This window comes from Myotis lucifugus, unplaced genomic scaffold, assembly GCF_000147115.1.
Source record: "Myotis lucifugus unplaced genomic scaffold, Myoluc2.0 scaffold_95, whole genome shotgun sequence".
NCBI classification, from domain to species: domain Eukaryota; kingdom Metazoa; phylum Chordata; class Mammalia; order Chiroptera; family Vespertilionidae; genus Myotis; species Myotis lucifugus.
In genome coordinates, this window is record NW_005871143.1 from 3,987,124 (window position 1) to 4,004,847 (window position 17,724).

The 17,724-nt window shown below is 43.9% G+C and overlaps 1 protein-coding gene across 1 annotated transcript in view; it reads right to left on the reverse strand.

Moving 5' to 3' along the window:
- Positions 1-17,724, reverse strand: part of PHACTR1 (phosphatase and actin regulator 1) — a 227,667-nt gene that overhangs the window by 27,149 nt on the left and 182,794 nt on the right. The window contains exon 8 of the mRNA XM_006091776.3: positions 17,131-17,287. Coding sequence (XP_006091838.2) covers positions 17,131-17,287 — 157 coding nt within the window. The remainder of the gene's footprint in view (positions 1-17,130; positions 17,288-17,724) is intronic.

Genomic DNA, 17,724 nt, shown 5'->3' on the forward strand with positions numbered 1-17,724 from the left:
CTTTCTTTCTTTCTTTCTTTCTTTCTTTCTTTCTTTCTTTCTGGTCTTTCTTTCTTTCTTTCTTTCTTTCTTTCTTTCTTTCTATCCTCTAATACAGTGGTCGGCAAACTCAGTCAACAGAACCAATATCAACAGTACAACGATTGAAATTTCTTTTGAGAGCCAAATTTTTAAAACTTAAACTATATAGGTAGGTACATTGTTATTAACTTAATTAGGGTACTCCTAAGGCTTAGGAAGAGCCACACTCAAGGGGCCAAAGAGCCGCATGTGGCTCGCGAGCCGCAGTTTGCCAACCACGGCTCTAATAGATAGCTCTACTGAGTTTCTATTGTAAAAGTTAACATTCTCCTTAGGAGCACAAAGCATTTTTTTAAATAACCTTCTATTGGCCTTCAACAAGTTTAATACGATCTGGTAAGAGGTCAAGGCCAAAGACTGAAACTGTGTCAGAATCAGTGCATTAGTACCGTCCTAATTCCATGCTTCACTAGTCTGGTGGGAACAAACACCATCCTTCAGTTATAACTTCACACTCATCCTCGGTCCTGTAGCATTTTGTCTATTTTCCTAATCTCTGTCATTTCCATGGTTTCTGAGTGAGTGTTCTCGACCCTGTAGCATATTAGAATAACTTGTATTACCTTTAACAATACCACTGGCTGGGCCACACTCTTAACCAATTAAATCAGACTATAATAGGGCAGAGCTCAGTTACTGATACACAATTTTTACAGCTTCCCAGGTAATTTGAATTGCATTCAGGACTGTGAGGCACTCCTTTAATTCAGTGCTTCAGTGTGGTCCCTGGACCAGTAGCCTCGAATCGTCTGGAAACTCATTAACCATGCAAATTCTTGGACTCCAGACCTATGGAACCAGAAACTCTGGGAGTGAAGCTATCTGTGTGTGTGTTTTTTTTAGAATATGTTTTTTATTGATTTTTAGAGAGAGGGGAAGGGAGAGGGAGAGAGATAGAAACATCAACATAGATTGGGTGCCTCCAGCATGCCCCCTACTGGGGATTGAGCCCGAAACTGAGGCATGTGCCCTGACTGGAATCAAACCACGACCTCCTGGTTCATAGGTTGACACTCAACCACTGAGTCACACCGGCTGGGCTGTCTGTGTTGTTTTAACACAGGAGACACCACTCAGGAACCTCCAGGGGATTTGCATGCACATTAAAGTGTGAGAACAAGGACTCTGGATGGTACTATAGAAAGGTGGAGGAGGCTGCTTCCATGGCTGGGTGGGCTATAGTACAGGCAATAGGTAAGCTTAGAGAGCATGTGAGGTTTTGAAGATATTCTGTACAACCTGAAAGGGGTTCAGTCATTAACTTCACTGAAGTTAGGAGAGAAATGAAGCAGGCAAGGTATTGGTCTTCCACACAAGAGGAAGACTTGAGATTTATTTTCTATCTTATGGAAATAAAAAGATCTGGAAGGAGCTAGGAGATATACTTTAGACAAATAGGTATAACATTTATTTAGTATTTATTTTGCTTCAATGTGATTCAAGATATATCTGTTGAATATTTTCCAGATAAGGTGCCAGGTAGGTGGGAATTTAAAAGATGAATATGGTATATGTAAAAAAATTTGTGGAGTTAGAGATGTGTTAGCTTACTGGCCTTGGGGAGCTAACAGGTAGGTCTTTCTTGGTTCAGAACTTATCTCCTTTCTTAATCTTTGCATCTGAGAATCTCCCACATTTCTTTTTTTTTTTAAGATTTTTATTGATTTCAGAGAGGAAAGGAGAGGGAAGAGAGACAGAAACATCAATGATGAGAGAGAATCATTGATTGGCTGCCCCTGCATGCCCCACACCAGGGTCTCAAGCCCACAACTCAGCATGTGCCCTGACTGGGAATTGAACCATGACCTCCTGGTTTATAGGTCGACACTCAACCACTGAGGCATGCCAGCTGGGTTCCCATATATCTGTAACTTCTTTATATAGAAAGAGAGTCCCAGTCTATTGCTTTCTTGGTTCTAATGAAAGATATAATTAATAGTAATATACATGAGTCACACTGAGAAACAGATTCCTATCACTTGTCAACTCCGGTTGTTTGACAAACATTGTCGGAAGCTCTGTGTTGGAGAGGCTTCTTTAGCCTGCCCACATCTTTGTAAATAGTCCTATTGTGAATAACTTCTCCTCAAGTTATCATAATGAGTGAACCCTCTGTTTCCTTGATGGATGGGAAGATCATTGTGGGGGAAATCTTTGATGAAGTTTTTGTGAAGCTATTCAGATTTGAGACACTGAGGAAAACCAGAGGAGAAGGAGACACTTGCTTTAATAGTCACACATATCAACCTTGCTGATCAAGAGTGACAGATGTCATTCTAATTGGATTATCTTTGTACCTTTTCTCTTTAGAGGTAGAGGATCAGGTGCCAACCAAGAAGAGTAAGTCAAGAAAAATATTCAGATGACTTACATACACTATTATCTGTGTCACACAAACATATAATCTCCAATCTTGGAAAATTATTCCAATTATTTCTGGGAGTCCCCACTTGATTTTTAACATGTCACCAGAACAAGTCCTGCTGTTATCAAGTGTCATTGGCCATTTTCCCCCTTGTATGTGTTGGCCCCTTCAGTGAGGTCTCCTGCCTTCACTGCTGGAAAAGCCATGTGAGGACACCTGGTCACCTTCGCTAAGTGATGCTCCACATGAGGGCACAGATGCCATGTCAATGGGGCGTACCTCCCACAAGAAAGCAGCCCTTTGGTGGCCCCAGGACATGCTCAGCAAACATGCCCACCGCTGTCTGAATCTCAGCGAAAGATCTGATTCAGGCAGGAACTTCTGGTCCAGGTGGGCATCCAGATAGTCTTTCTTAACTTGAGCCTTACCTAGGTATCCCTGTATGTACTGTGTGTGCTACTTCTTTAAAGAATATTGCTTCTGATGAACACAGGTCTCAGGGCAAGGACAAACAATGATTCAAATGAAGGGAGAGCGCTCTGGGGTCACTGCTGAGTGGCTGTGGAGGACAGTATCATGGTTATGTGGGTGTGCACAGCTCAGACAACACAAAGATGTGATAGAGGATACATTTAATTTATTCATCCACTCATTCATTCACAAAATACGGTGGTTCCAGATTTCCCCGATGCCTCTGCTTTGTGGGTTCTCCATAAACAACATATTCAGCCCTTGGTTACTTGCAAAGGAAGGCAAGGGATGGAAAGTAGGAAGTAGGGCCCCTGGATGTCTCCTGTCCTTCCTGCCCTGACACCCTGACACCTCCAGGAGCCTCAGAGTGCGGTGCAGCCCATTCCTTTTTTACATTCACTCCCAAAGGGCCAGTCTCGCCCTGGAGCACTTCCCAAGGAGGGTGAGAGGGTGGAAGTGGAGGTGAGGGAGCTACGGGCAGGAATCTCCAGCCTCCTTTGCCCTGCAGTCAATAGGGCCACAGCTCTTTTCTCCAGCTGCTTCCTAAGGCCTCTAGTGCTCTCCTACTTCTGGAAAAAAAATCACAACTCACATGCAGATGAGACCCCAAGCTATTTGGAAACCTGGAAACACAAAAATCCTGGAGTCTCAGATACATGAGTGGAGGGTTTGGTCAAATTCTTTTGCAAAGCTTTCTGTAGTTCTCCTTTATCAAATGTCTCATGTCCCCTACTGCTTCCTGATCCATCACTGTACATTTTTAAATACAAAGCTTCATTTTTAAACCAGCAGCCCTAGAGCCCAAAGGCGTGGTATAGGGTAGTTATTCTCATTAAACCCGACGTGTTTTCCCACGCCTGGCATCTTTCAGAACTACGTTTTTCTATATATGTGGCGTAACAACAAGAACAGACTCCCCCTCTCAGACCTTTTGGGGGAGGTTCTGGCAGCATGATGGATTTTGGGAATGTCTCACCAATCTGGATTTGCATCTTTGCATTCTTTGAAACTCTTTCTGCTAATTCTAAAAAGGTCAGGAAACATGGAGTTCTGGAAACGGGATGGGCTTGTTTGTCCAGGAAAGGACCTGCTCACGTGGGAAAGGCAAAGAGGAGCAAGGACCGAAACGGCGACTGACACGGGGCTTCAAGCAGACTTTCCGCTGATTTTATAGGACTCCTCGCTCATTTCTTGGCCTTATCCACCCAACACATTGGGAGATCCCCTGTGAGAAGACACTGTCTCCCCTCAAATATGTTCCCCCAAAAGGACCGTGAATTTATAGCACAAATCTAACTGGGGATTGTTAGCTGCCAGCTTGATGAATATTAGTCTTTATAGTTTTCTTAAATTTCCTCACATTCTTGTCACAAAAGATACACAGCACTCTCATACATATCACACACACACACACACACACATACACACACACACTCATACATATCACATACACACATACATATCACACACATATACACACACATACACACATACACATACACACACATACACACATACACACACACTCATACATATCACACACACACACTCATACATATCACACACACACACACACACACACACACACCCTCCTGCATGTGCAATGTGGTCGGTGCGGCCAGAGGGAGATCAGAGACCACAGACACTCTGGCCAAGACGGAACACCCCACAGGAGGAGCGGGGACAGCCTGGACAGAATCCGTTAGCAGCCCTGGGCTGAGACTGGAACGCCCTCACAGGAAGCACCAGGGAAACCAAGCCTGAGGTATCAAATGAACACCCAGCGCTGTACTGAGGGAAAGGGCTGACTGCACAGCAGTCCCCTCAGGATCAGGAGCCGCCTCCTCCTCCTTCCAGGAGCGCCTGAGGCTGGCCACCCACCTCCGCATGGCTTTCCCAAGAGGTCACTGTGAGGCTGAGCTTGTCTGCAAGCAGAATGTCACACAGCAGACAGGGCCACTCAGAGCCCTGAAAGCCACCTTCTCAGCCAGGCCAGTGTTCCCAGGAGAAGCCAGGGCCGGGGCAAGGGACGGCCACCATAGCATAGTACAGGCCTCTGCTCGCGCTCTCTCCTCTATTAGAAGACAGACACTGCTGACATTGGGAGTGTGGGTATAGAACACATGCTTTTCTTCATGCAGTAAGTGTGTGGAGGCTTTGTCAGTCTTGTCACCACAGTCTGACATCTGTGTGACACTCGGCTTAGGTGTCACCTGCACCCCCTGCCCTGAGGTTGAGCTTTGAGGTTAGGCCTGTCCTGTGCCCAAGGAGTCACATGTAAGCATTGGACTCTTGTCGCTGTGGTCCCTCTCTCTAGCCCAGTGATGGCAAACCTATGACACGCGTGTCAGAGGTGACACGCGAACTCATTTTTTTGGTTGAATTTTCTTTGTTAAATGGCATTTAAATATATAAAATAAATATCAAAAATATAAGTCTTTGTTTTAGTATGGTTGCAAATATCAAAATATTTCTATATGTGACACGGCACCAGAGTTAAGTTAGGGTTTTTCAAAATGCTGACACGCCGAGCTCAAAAGGGTCGCCATCACTGCTCTAGCCCATACCTTTTCCCGTGGGGCCTGGAGTGCAGCTTCTGCAGCTGAAACAAGAAGACATTCGTCACTGTTGTTGATGTTTATGGTGTGTGGCCTTCCTTTCTCGAGGAAAAACCCACTTTGGAAACGTCTTCCCCCTCTCATGTGCCTGCAGCATCAGGCCCTTAGCGGCTGCCAACGGCTGATCTGCACTCCTATAACGCCACGTGGTTGTCCCTGAAAGGTTTTTGTAACTCCTCAGGTAACAAGTCAAGTTTAGGACACAGGACTGTCCCTGGTATACATGGTAAAGCAACATGGTGCTTCCGATCTGGACTAATAAGTAAGAGTAAGTGAAATTGTTTTGATGATTAGAGAAATTAGCATACACAACTCTATTTATGTAGATAAACTTAATTTACCCCTCTAATGGAGATGCTTTAAGCGTATGCACTTCCTGAATGACTCCTCTGCTAGTGCTGTGAGCGCAAGGCCACCTTCTCCAACTGTCCCCAGTCCGAACCCTTGACTACACCATCTCTTCTTCAGAGGGTCCCACAGGAAGTACTGTAGGTTTGAGGGCATATGGTCTCAGTCACAGCTACTCTACTCCACCACTACAGGGCGAAAGTAGCTACAGACAACACAGAAATGAATCAGCTTGTCTGTGTTCCAATAAAGTTTTATTTACACAGACAGGCAGCAGGCTGGGTTTGGCTCTCAGCCGATAGCTTGCCAGCTCCTGCCACAAAGTGTCACCAGTGCCTGAAAAGTGTCCTTGAAGCGCCAACCATTGCAGTGGAATCACAGAACTGCCACAGCTTACTCAACGTGCATAATTTTGGTGCCTCAATGCACAGTGAAAGGGGTGATTAATTAGTCACGTGCTGTGTACTTGTTAACCCCATAAGCAGGATGTAATGTGCTGGGTCCTTCAACACATTAGGCAAAAAATATGAGCACTAGACAAAGGCCACAAAGAACAATGGTGACTGACAACACGAATGCAAGTCTTTAATCATTGTACAGTCTGATTCACAGACTGTGGGTGGCAATAAAGGAAGGAAGGCCTAATAGCTTATCCTCTTCCTGGAACGTCATCATCATCACAATGAATGAAACTTAGGGAAGCTGTCATGTCTCTCACGCATGGGCTTTTCTTACTAGTAGCTGGCACACTATTTTTTTTTTTGAATTTAAATTTTTTTGCACAGTATTTTGATAACTGCTAATCATTTTTATTTGTTTGTTTGTTTTTCACACCAACCCTTCCTATGCTGAACTCTCATTCTCCATTCTGGCTTCTGGCCTTCTGGCCCTTGCTTATGCTTTGGCCACACGAGGATTAGTTTTGGTGGCTCTGCAGGGTTTTGCTGCAGCTGTGAGTTGCTTCACGCATGGCAGCTAGAAGCATGCTTCTCTTACTAGGATGTATTGCCTCATCTAGTAATTAGCCTTACAAGGATTGACTTAGGGCTCTGCTGTCAACTTCACATGGGGATGACTGACATACATTAAGGAGATCAGAATGTCTCCCTTACATCAAGTTGGCATGTCCAATAAGAAGTTTGTAAACTTTCATAGAAATGTTTGATGTTTTAGAAAATGTTTCATATATTTTTACATACCTCAGCATTCTGTTATTAATAAATTAGTAAACAGATATCCTGTAACATGTGATGTAAATTTAAGACAAATTTAAATTACTTTCTTAGGTAGTCTAAACCTGACATTATATATAGGCTCTTTCTAAAAAGGCTTATTTTATTTTTGCCTAGACAATGTGATGTGAATTTATAGCTCCCTCGTGGGAGACGCCTGGGCATATCCTGGTGCACTATTTGTTGACCATGAGGTGAGAATCAGATTCCACAGGCTATGGCCCCAATGGCTCTGTTAGTTAAGGACTCTGAGGAGAGGGGCAATGTGACAGGGAATCGAGATGGAGAGCCTGGCTGGGCAGGGGAGGTGCACCAAGGATGGGCTGTACTGACAGGGCAGGCTCCAGGCAGAAGGCGCCCATTCAACTTTCAGGAATACAAAGGCAGAGCCATGCCACTTACCAAGAGGATGCTGAGGGCTTTCCTTGTGGGGGACAGGGACAGGGCTTCTTGGGGTGAAATGTGCAGGAGGCGGATCCATTGGTTCAATCAAATTCGGGGAGGGCAGCTCCTACATAGTATCATTCTAATATGCAGGAAGATGCAATTACCTGTCTTAGCATCTTTTAAGAGAGAGCTTGATAAGTTACAACATAAAGATGAGCAAAACAAGGGGAAATCGTAACAGTCAAAAGGAGGATTGGATTTCAGGCAGGTAAAATGGTTCAATACACCGATTACTGTCAGCACCACTATTTATCTGTCTGCCTATTTTTTCCCAAAGGAACTAACAAGGCTGCTATTAAAGAACTATTGTTTTAATGATTCAAGGGCACAGAACATAAAATTTTCATGATCATACTTCTTAAAATAGAAACGTATTCACTTATATTTCAAACGAATTGCCTGAGAATCAAAGAGAAAAGCAATTTTCCAGGCTTTGTATCTCTGGATGATTTTTCCTGTTTATATCCTGTCTAAAAATGACTACTTAGTTAGCATATATGCAATTTTTGTGGTTATTATAAAAATCTTTGCACTCTAACCAAGAAGAAGGAAAAGAACGTAATGGAGATAAATAAAATGAATTGCTCGTTTAGCATTTTGCATGAGATTTGAGGTATTTTGCCAGTAAACAAAGATGAAAAACAACTGCACTGGAAATTTCTGTTATAAACCATTTGTGCTAGTTAAATATTCAGGATGGTGTGCAAGCTCTATATAGGAGCTGCAGAAAAATCACATACGAGTAAACCCGAAGCCAGCTTTGGTGGGCGAGGGAGAAAGAGTGCTGTAACCACGGAAATCATGCTGCTAACATCACCACTGAAATACGAACAAAGAAATCTTCTTACGTATAAATGATTAGAGCTTCACTGATCTAAATCTGAATAATAGAATAGGGCAACTTCAAGCTGAGGCTCCAGCTAAAGAATCTTCTGAAGTACCTGCTCAGTTTTAGAAATTACTAATGAGACTTTCTCAGCTGTCAGGAACTATTAACTACGAAGATGGGGAAACACCTCTTGCTTGGACATTTAATTTAAATGTTCTCTTAGCTAAGTGGGATAGAGGAGGAAACAGTGCCCATGAAAGAACCATGGGAGAAGTCAAGGTTTCCTTTCTCATGGGCCTTTTGAGTACGAAACATATTTCTTACAGATTTAATTCAAAACTTTTGCTTTCAGTCATTTGTTTTTCTTTCAGGTGTGAATTGAGAAAATCAACCTAGATATATAACTTCTTGTGCTTTCTAACTAATAACTGACCTGTTCCTCCAGAAGAAGTGAGTACATTTCTTCTTTTCTGGAAGGATATTAATTTCTAGCACTGGCGGGGGGCAAGGGACACATTTTTAATCCTAGTGTAGCCAGATAGCTACGTCACTTGGCTAGCAGCTTCATGCCTTTTGGCCTGTTTCCTTATCTATTAAATTAAAGGTGTTAGAGGCAATGATGGTGAGTGCTCATTGAAGTTCTAAAGTGCTCTAATTATATTACATTTTTGGGTCCAGAAGATGTACTTGTGAATTGGGTGAAGAGACTCACAAAAGTCTCCTTGAGATATAGGCACAAAGCCCATAGTGGGGGTGGGGTGCGGGGGGATCTCTTAATAAGCCAATTTGAAAGCATTAGACCAGATTTGAGGTAGTATTCCATGCAACAACATTTCCTTTCAACCAAAGTTTGAAAAATATTTGGATGCTTTCTAGGATGATTTAACTCCCAGCTTATTCATTGCTCTCTGATAAGTTCACAAATGGCTTTGAGAAATCCTTTCATGGATAAAGTATGATAGAAATGAGGGGTCCTCAGGACTGTCTGACCTAATGAGAGGATCAAAAGATTGTAGGAAAGAAAATAATATATTGCAAGAAAGTGCTCTGAGAACTCGCAGTAGTTAACATTAATGTGTAGACTTAAGAGAGAATAAACTCTGAATCAAATGTTTAGATTATTTAATGTTCAACTTATCCAGAACCCAGTTCCACTTCCATGCATTTGGGAACATTTAAAAAATATTTTTATTAACTTCAGACAGGAAGGGAGAGGAGGGAGAGAATGATAAAAACATCAATGAGAGAGAATCATTGATCAGCTGCTTCCTGTACGCCCCCTACTGGGGATCGAGCCTGCAACCTGGGCATGTGCCCTTGACTGGAATCCAACCCGGGACCCTTCAGTCCATAGGCTGACGCTCTATCCACTGAGCCAAATCAGCTAGGGCCATTTGGGAACATTTTAAGGGGGAAAAAGTAGAAAGAAAAATAGTCTACAATAAATTCAAACCAACAAAAGAATGTGCTCCAAAGGGCCTACACTTTCCCAGAACTTGCCATTGGCATCCCAGACTTAATGATGAGTACACCTTACCTTCTAAATGACACCTCGTACAGGGTTGTGCACACAGCAGATTATTAATCAATACATCTCAATAGACTCAATTTGTTGAAGCTGGAGTTCCATGATCTTCCTTAGTAACCATTTCCCTGGAAAGCTAACCTTAAACTCATAGAAAACAAACTCATTTAGCTCAAGGCCCACCATTCTCTTTGGGATCTCCTAGTTGTACTTTAGCTATTTTTTCCTTTAAAGAGAAGCAAAGTTTATTTTAGGTCTCATTTTTCTCTCATTGGGATTGTTTTAATTTCCATGAGTTGCTTTACTAAACTGGACCCCGGGAGCAATTCATTCATTGATGCAGATCATGGGCATGTAATGTAGTGGCCCCAACACAGACCCCCCTGACACTCCAGTGCTTCTCAGATTAACCGTGAGTCTCTGCATTCTAACTGCCATGGCTGCCTCCTTCCTCCAGCCAGTTTATTTTTAAAATTTAAATTTTTATTCATTTATTTTTGACAAATAAAAATTATATTTTCTTTTTTACATCTATACCACTCATCATTAGTTCAGTTTCCTCACTTACAAAATGGGAAAATGGGATTCCCAATAGCAGCCACCTTGCAGGGCTGTGGTGAAGTTCATCAGATGAGGCACAGGTGGGAGAGCATATTGTCAACAGCAAAGGGCTCTAAAGTCTTAGATAATGTTATGTCAGTGATCATCTTTAAACATAGACAAGGCTGACTTTTCTTTTACTTAGCCAAGTAATCCAAGAAAGAGGGCCTTTCTTTCTGCCAGGTGCTAAGGTGAACAACAAACAAGAAAATCATTGCAGATTACTCCAACAATGACCAGGAAATAAATCACAGGAAAACTAAAGGGCTCTCTTTAACTATTCCAGATCAAGTGGAACCTCTTAAAATGTGGCCAGAGAGAAGCCTGGAGGATTTGCCTACTTACTTAGTTTGTAGTTGAGTATAGTAGTAGCCTCTCCACCCCCTGCACCTCAATTTTGAAATGCTGCTGGGATAATCAGCCATTTACAAAAGCTATGAAATAGAAAACAAAATAAGACTCCCTACCCACCTATGATGGCACTTAAAAAAAAACACACACACAAAAACCTTTGCAAGTTTTAAACACTGAGATCGATTAGGTTCCTGCTATGTAAAAAGCGGCTCTTTTGTCCTCCACACTTACTAAATCACTGAAAGATGCACCCGGCAGCTGCAAGTCACAAACACAGAGCTCTGGAAGTGCCTGACAAGATGTGGCTTTGCTCCCTGACATCCCGTGCGGGGTTTGCACACTGTGACTCCTCCCGTGTGCACACTGTCAGGCTCAGAATCCGTCTTAGTAACAGGATGCCAAGAGCTCAGTCTTTACTGCATTTCCTAACAGCTGGAAGCTGGGGTGAGAGGGCAAGAGGCTAGGCATGTCTCTGAGGCATGTCCCGTGGCTGTGGGTCCCTGTGGTAGGCGTGGCTCAGCCTCAATGCCCTCTACTCATGTGGTTTTGAAGTTTTATTCCACCTCCTCTCGATGGCTTCACTCAAACCTTACCGGGACAGCTTTCTGATCTTTCATTTAGAAAACACACCAAAAAAACAATCAACGTGTGGCTGTCCTTAACTTCCTATCAGACAGGCAGTGCTGTGGTCTTGACTCAAGTCAGCACCTTTCAGAAGATGTCAGCATTTCTAAAGGGCTTTTAGAGAGAAATGTCTATTTTGTGCAGCGAGGTACTGGGAGATGTCAAATGATCTGAGAGCAGCCGAGCTACCTGAACAGCTGGTGTGTTTGTTATGCAAATGCTGCAGGACTCAATAACTACATTCAAGTCACATGTCGCCCTGACTTCACTTGTTCCATCCTTGGTCTCAGCTTGGAGACGAGACTCCAATTTCAGTTTCGTTAATGGGAGGTCTCAGAATCCACAGGAAAAGCACACACTCTGAGCCCTTCCCATCCAGGCGCTGCGGGTGTGAGGATGAGCAGATCCAAGTGCTCTCTCTACATTTCCCCCTGAGCCGCTCTGTGAGGTGCTGTGAGCCAAAGTGATGAGGATGAGGATGAGGAGGATGAAGGGCAGGTCTACTCCAAATGTCACTCAGGTCTATTCTTTTCCCTTCTTTCTTCAAGTGATTCCGTAACGCATGCCCACGGTACACCAGTCAGTCAAAGTTGGATTGAATTCATAGTGCGTTTGATTGTTATTCTTATTTTTAGAAAGTGCTTTTGTAGCAGAAGAAATGACCTAGCCTGGGAGAGGCTAGAGCGCACTTAGCATAGGTCCTTAGATTTTCAGGGGAGACGACATTTGCCACTTTGGAATGAAGCTCTGGGGTGTCAGACTTAGCACCGATTTTTCCAAACTACAAACGGTATTCCAGCTACAGTGAGAAGTCAGCATTACTGTATTTTATTACCTGTGCTAGGAGCATAAAAATGGATTTCAATGTTCTCCCTTGATCATTGTATTATAATTTAAAGCGGCACAAAATCCTCTTTACAAATCATTTTATAACTGCCTGTAGTGACTACAGTGTGAACTCCTTAGGAACATAAAATACATATTCAGAATATGTTTTCTTCCTAGCATATTATTCATTACTAAATAATAAGGAATACCATGTTAGGTTTCATGGAATGATCAGGCCATTATTTGTCCACCTTCCCATCTCATCTGCCACCCTCCTGCCATCAGAAAGACAGCAGCTTTTTAAGTGATGGCACTGAGCAGTAGGGAAGAGAGAATGTAGGTTTGGGACTCCCCAAAAGAGGGACTACATCTGATCTATCATATGGTGTTTAATGCTGGTTTTCATGCCTTACATATAGATTCAAACTATCAACAATCACCAAGGGCTTTAATCCCAAGTCCATCTGATTCCCAGACTCGTGGGCAGTAAGGAAAAGAAAGCAGTTACATCCATTGATATTTCAACCAACTTCTTCATCCAACCTAATGTATTCTTCAGCAGAGTAATTTGTAAACATTCTGCAAACCATCTGACTAAATCCCTGAAACAGAGTTGGAACTCAAATTCTTTTTAGGAATATGGTATGTTGCTTTAGTGATCAACCCATAACTATGTTCAAATTAATTTAGATACAAGATGTTAATTTCAATTTACTACAGAGGCACACATGCACATTCGCACATTTGCATTCACTGTACACATAATACCATCTCATCTCACCTAACTGTGTAGGGCACTCACACAAACTTTCTACTCTAGATAGGAAACACATGGCTTCCAGGTCAGAGGTTAAAACCAGGGGCCCAGGCTGAGGTGCAGTCCTTGGGCTGAATGTAATCCATAAATATATTCTGATTGTTGTGTACAATGTTTAAAAATTTTGGAATTTTCACTTTAAAAAATCCAGATTTTTCTTCAGAAAATCTGACAAACTGGCCCTTCATTTCTACAAAACAACAGGGACTGAAGGTGAATAGTAACAGGCCTCATAGATAAAGGGTGAACTTTCCACCTCACCCTAGTTTTCAACACTCCCTATCAACAATCTTAGAACTGCCTGCTTCGTTTATGTTCAACATCTATTTTGCCCTGGCATGCATTTGAGGTTGAAGCCCCTGTTCTAGGTACATTATACTTCCCCAAATGCTATGAGTTAAATTGTGGCCCCCAAATTCATATGTGAAAGTCCTAGTCCCCCGTACCTCAGAATGTGACCTTGTTTGGAGAGAGGATCTTTACAGAAGTAATCAAGTTAAAACAAGTCATTACGGTGGCCCTGATCCAATCTGACTGGTGTCCTATAAGAGTGGGTCACACACGGAGGGAGAAGTAAGATGAAGACAGAGACTGGAGTGTTGCATCGACAAGCCAAGGGACACCAATAATGACCAGCAAGTCACCAGCAGCAGGAGAGAGGCTGGGACAGATTCTCCCTCAGACTCAGAAGGAACCAGCCCTGACAACACCTCGATCTCAGACTTCCAGCCTGCAGAGCTACGAGAAAATACATTTTTGTTTTGTAAACCATTCAGTCTGTGGTAGTCTGTTAGGCCTGCCCTAGAAAACGAAGTAGCTCCAAGTAGCTCAAATTAAGTATCTTCAATCACTGGCTATGTCTCATCTAGAAAAAGGACATGACAAGGAGAAACATTCTTTCCAAAACCTGGAAAGGTGCTGACAAACTTCTGGTGAGTCATGACTGCCAAAAGATGGTAACAGGTCACCCCCGAGTGGGTGGGTGATACCAACAGTGAAGAAACATTTTAGGGGAACAAGTGTGTCAGGGAGGCAGAGTGTCTGGATCCTCATTTACTCCTGAGCTTGATTTAGATGACATATTCCTACACATCTACTTCAAGACACCTTCTGCTTTCCTTTTCTTCCCATGCCTTTTCTCCCTCTGTCTGATCTAAACATTACAGAGGGTACTGGAGGGGGCTGAGGGAGAGGAGCACAGCTGGAGAGGAGCCGGGTCTGAACAGCTGGCTACTCCCCAACAGGAGGCCTGAGAGCACTGGTTGTGGAGTAACCATAAGCCAGTAATGATTCAGAGTCTTGGTTCCTTTCTTTTAAAATAAGTAGTCCTGCCTGGCTGGGTAGAGGTAGCTTAGTTGGTTAGAGCCATCTCAATAAGCCAAGGTTGTGGGTTTGATCCCTGGTCAGGGCACATACAAGAAGCAACCAATGAATGCATGAATAAGTGGAACAACATATCAATGTCTGCCTGCCTGTCTGTCTCTCTCCCTCCCTTCCTCTCTCTCTCTCTCTTAAACATCAATCAATCAATCAATCAATCAATCAAAATTTAAAATAAGTAGTCCTGGTGACTTACAGAGAGATTCAGCTTCTGTGATGTTTCAGAAACAAAAGCATTACTTCTTCATGCATCACACTTCCCCCTAGTACCTGAAACCCCATTCCCAGTGGTCCCGAGCTCCATCCTCTGGGGGATTTTGCTTCTTCAACCAATCAGTGTCCCAAGCTGGGAAGTGGCGAAGGGCCAGACCTCTGCCCTAGCTGATCAAGGGGTCACCCTGACAGGTCGCCCTGTCAACTTTGAGAAGCATGGCTCCATGTCTAATTTTTTCGTTTTTAATCCTCACCCGAGGATATTTTTCCATTGATTTTTAGAGAGAGTGGAAAAGAGAGGGAAAGACAGAGAGAAATATTGATGAGCGAAACACATCGATTGGTTGCCTCCTGCACTCGCTCCAACCAGGGTTTGGGCTGGGGAGGAGCCCGCAACCGAGGCATGTGCCCTTGACCGAAACTGAACCCGGGACCTTTCAGTCTGCAGGCAGATGCTCTATCAACTGAGCCAAACCGACTAGGGCTCCAGGTCTAATTTTTAAATGATGACATTTTTAGGGGTGGTGGTTTCAAATAAATAAAATGGAGTCATGTGGATTAAATATGACTTTGGGGGGAATAAAAGGCACTGCAGCAAAGCTGGGGAAATGAGACCAGAGAGCACATAAAGGATGTCCACACTCAAGTGGTGGAACTGAACTCTGAGAAGTGGGGCTGAGATCAAGGATACGCTCCTTCTCTTTTTCCGGCACTCCTCATCCCCCCACAAAACAGCCCTATTTTTATTAGGTATAAAACTGAAAGGTTGGTCAGGAATCAGCCAAGCACTGTATCCACCCACCCCACCCACCTTCAGAGAGAAACCTGGCATCTGCAGCCGAGGAGAGGAGACTTGGGACACCAGACCATTGTCTCCAGTTCCCTAATATATGCATGTTAAGGGGCCTGAAGCATTGAGTAGCTTCAGAAAAGAGAAGAAGACCCATGGGTGGGAGTTGCATGGATAGAGAGTTCAGGTCAGCAGAAGGTAGAATGTTTAACAATCAGGCTCTGCAACAATGGCACTGGCCCTCCAGAGGGCTGGGAGTAACTATCACCGAGGAATTAAGAGAGATTGGGATGCCAGCTGTGGATGTGCACCGTGTTCACTGACCAATGAGGAAGGCGGGGGTGTGGGGGAGTAGGTGGGTAGATATTTTTCATCCCATGATTCTAAAGACTGCAGAATTCAAGGACAAATCATCCATCAGTGTTAACTATTTTATACAGCTCTGTAAGATTGAAACAACATCCTCCAGGAGGAAACCAAGTTAATTATGGGAAACTGTCCTTGAGTAAGAAAATAAATCAGGTGGAGGGAAGAACCCCAGCAGCCCCGGTGGATGGCATCTGTGCCCACGTAACCTTTTTGGGTACCAGCTGCCTCAGTTGTCCTGGTGAAGGTGATAATGAAAGCTACCGATGGGCTTGTGGGGAGAAGAAAATGACATAACAGATAACTGAATGTTTACTATGGGCCAGGGACTATTTTAAATGCTTTGCTTATATTGCTTAATTCTTACAACTGCACATTTTACAAATACAGAAACACAGGCAGAGAGAATAGGAGAGTTACTCAAGGCTGCACAGCTAGGAAGAGGGAGAGGAGGATGAAATCCAAGGGATGTCTACACGTTGCACCCAAACACTTAGCACAGTGCCTGGGACAAGGTGGGGCTCGCGATGACTATTATTACAGAGGCAACACAATATGGTCGCGAGAGGGAGCATTCTGCAGCCAGTCTATGTGACATCATACAGGAAACTCAAGTTCTCTATACCTGGTGTTCTTATCTGTAAAGTGGGCACAAAATGTCCATTCCATAGGGAGCCTCAAAGATTAAGTGATTTAATGCATGTTAAATGTTTAGAAGAATACCTGGCAAATAATCAGTGCTCCACAACACAAGCTAATACCATATAAACATGCTCTAGATTACAAATACATCCAGGTGTTTAGTATGTTAATATAACCCACTCTATGTTCATGTCTGTAATGTACACAAAGGGCAATCACCCAAAAGTCACAGCTTAGTGACGAGGCATCCGTAGCAGCCACTGATATCTTCTGGTTGCACAGTATAAGAGAAAGTGCATTTATTAGATTGCTTTGTGCTTAACCAAACACCAATGTTACACAGGCCCTCAATTCCACTTGATGGTGGCGATTTTTTTACAGGAGGTTCTTGTCTGGGAACCCTGCCTCTCAGGTTCTCCCTGAATCTCAAGTGAAATTTCCCAGATTTGAATGAGTGGAGGGGAAGGGACTGAGAAGAAATGGAATGTTTTCCATGGACTCTCTGCTATCAGCTCTCCAAGAGACACCTGGGACTGGTTTGGGGATGGAGACTGACCTCTTCTACCCCAATCTGCAGAGCTGGTGGTCCTGCTGTCCTACCTGGTGAGCTTGGTGCCGATCTGCTGCCTCAGCTCCAGCCTCTCTTCATCCGTCTGCCTGGGAAGGATGTTCTTTTCTTCTAGCTCTCGCTTGGAGGGCCTGTTGCTGAGTTTGATGGCTAAGGAGTCCTTCCGGCACACCTTCATGGCCAGGGAGCCTGCAGGAGGGGAAACGAGTTAAAAACGCTGACACACACCTGCCCGGGCTCCCACAGGAACAACTGTGGGTCACAAGGTGAAAGGCAGGAAGATAGTGGCTTCACACCTGAGAGTGGGTAAGGCCCCAAAGGACCCTTCCATAGAGTTCCTGCAAGCAACAAGCTGGGTACACCTCGCAGTGTTGAGCATGTGAGGGGCACAGGAGCCTGTGATTGGATCTTGGCTCTCCAGGGACCGCCAGTATGCAGGCAACACCATAAAGGAGGGACAGACTGGAGAGTAATAGAAGCAAAAGGGGGAGAAAGGACAGGGGCCTTTAGTAACCACGGGGAGCTTCACAGAGCAGGAGGGGCTGGCACCCGCAGGACAAGCGAGATGCGCCCAGGCAGCAGGTTGGTGGATGTCTGCATGTGGGAAAGCTCAGAGGTGACAGATA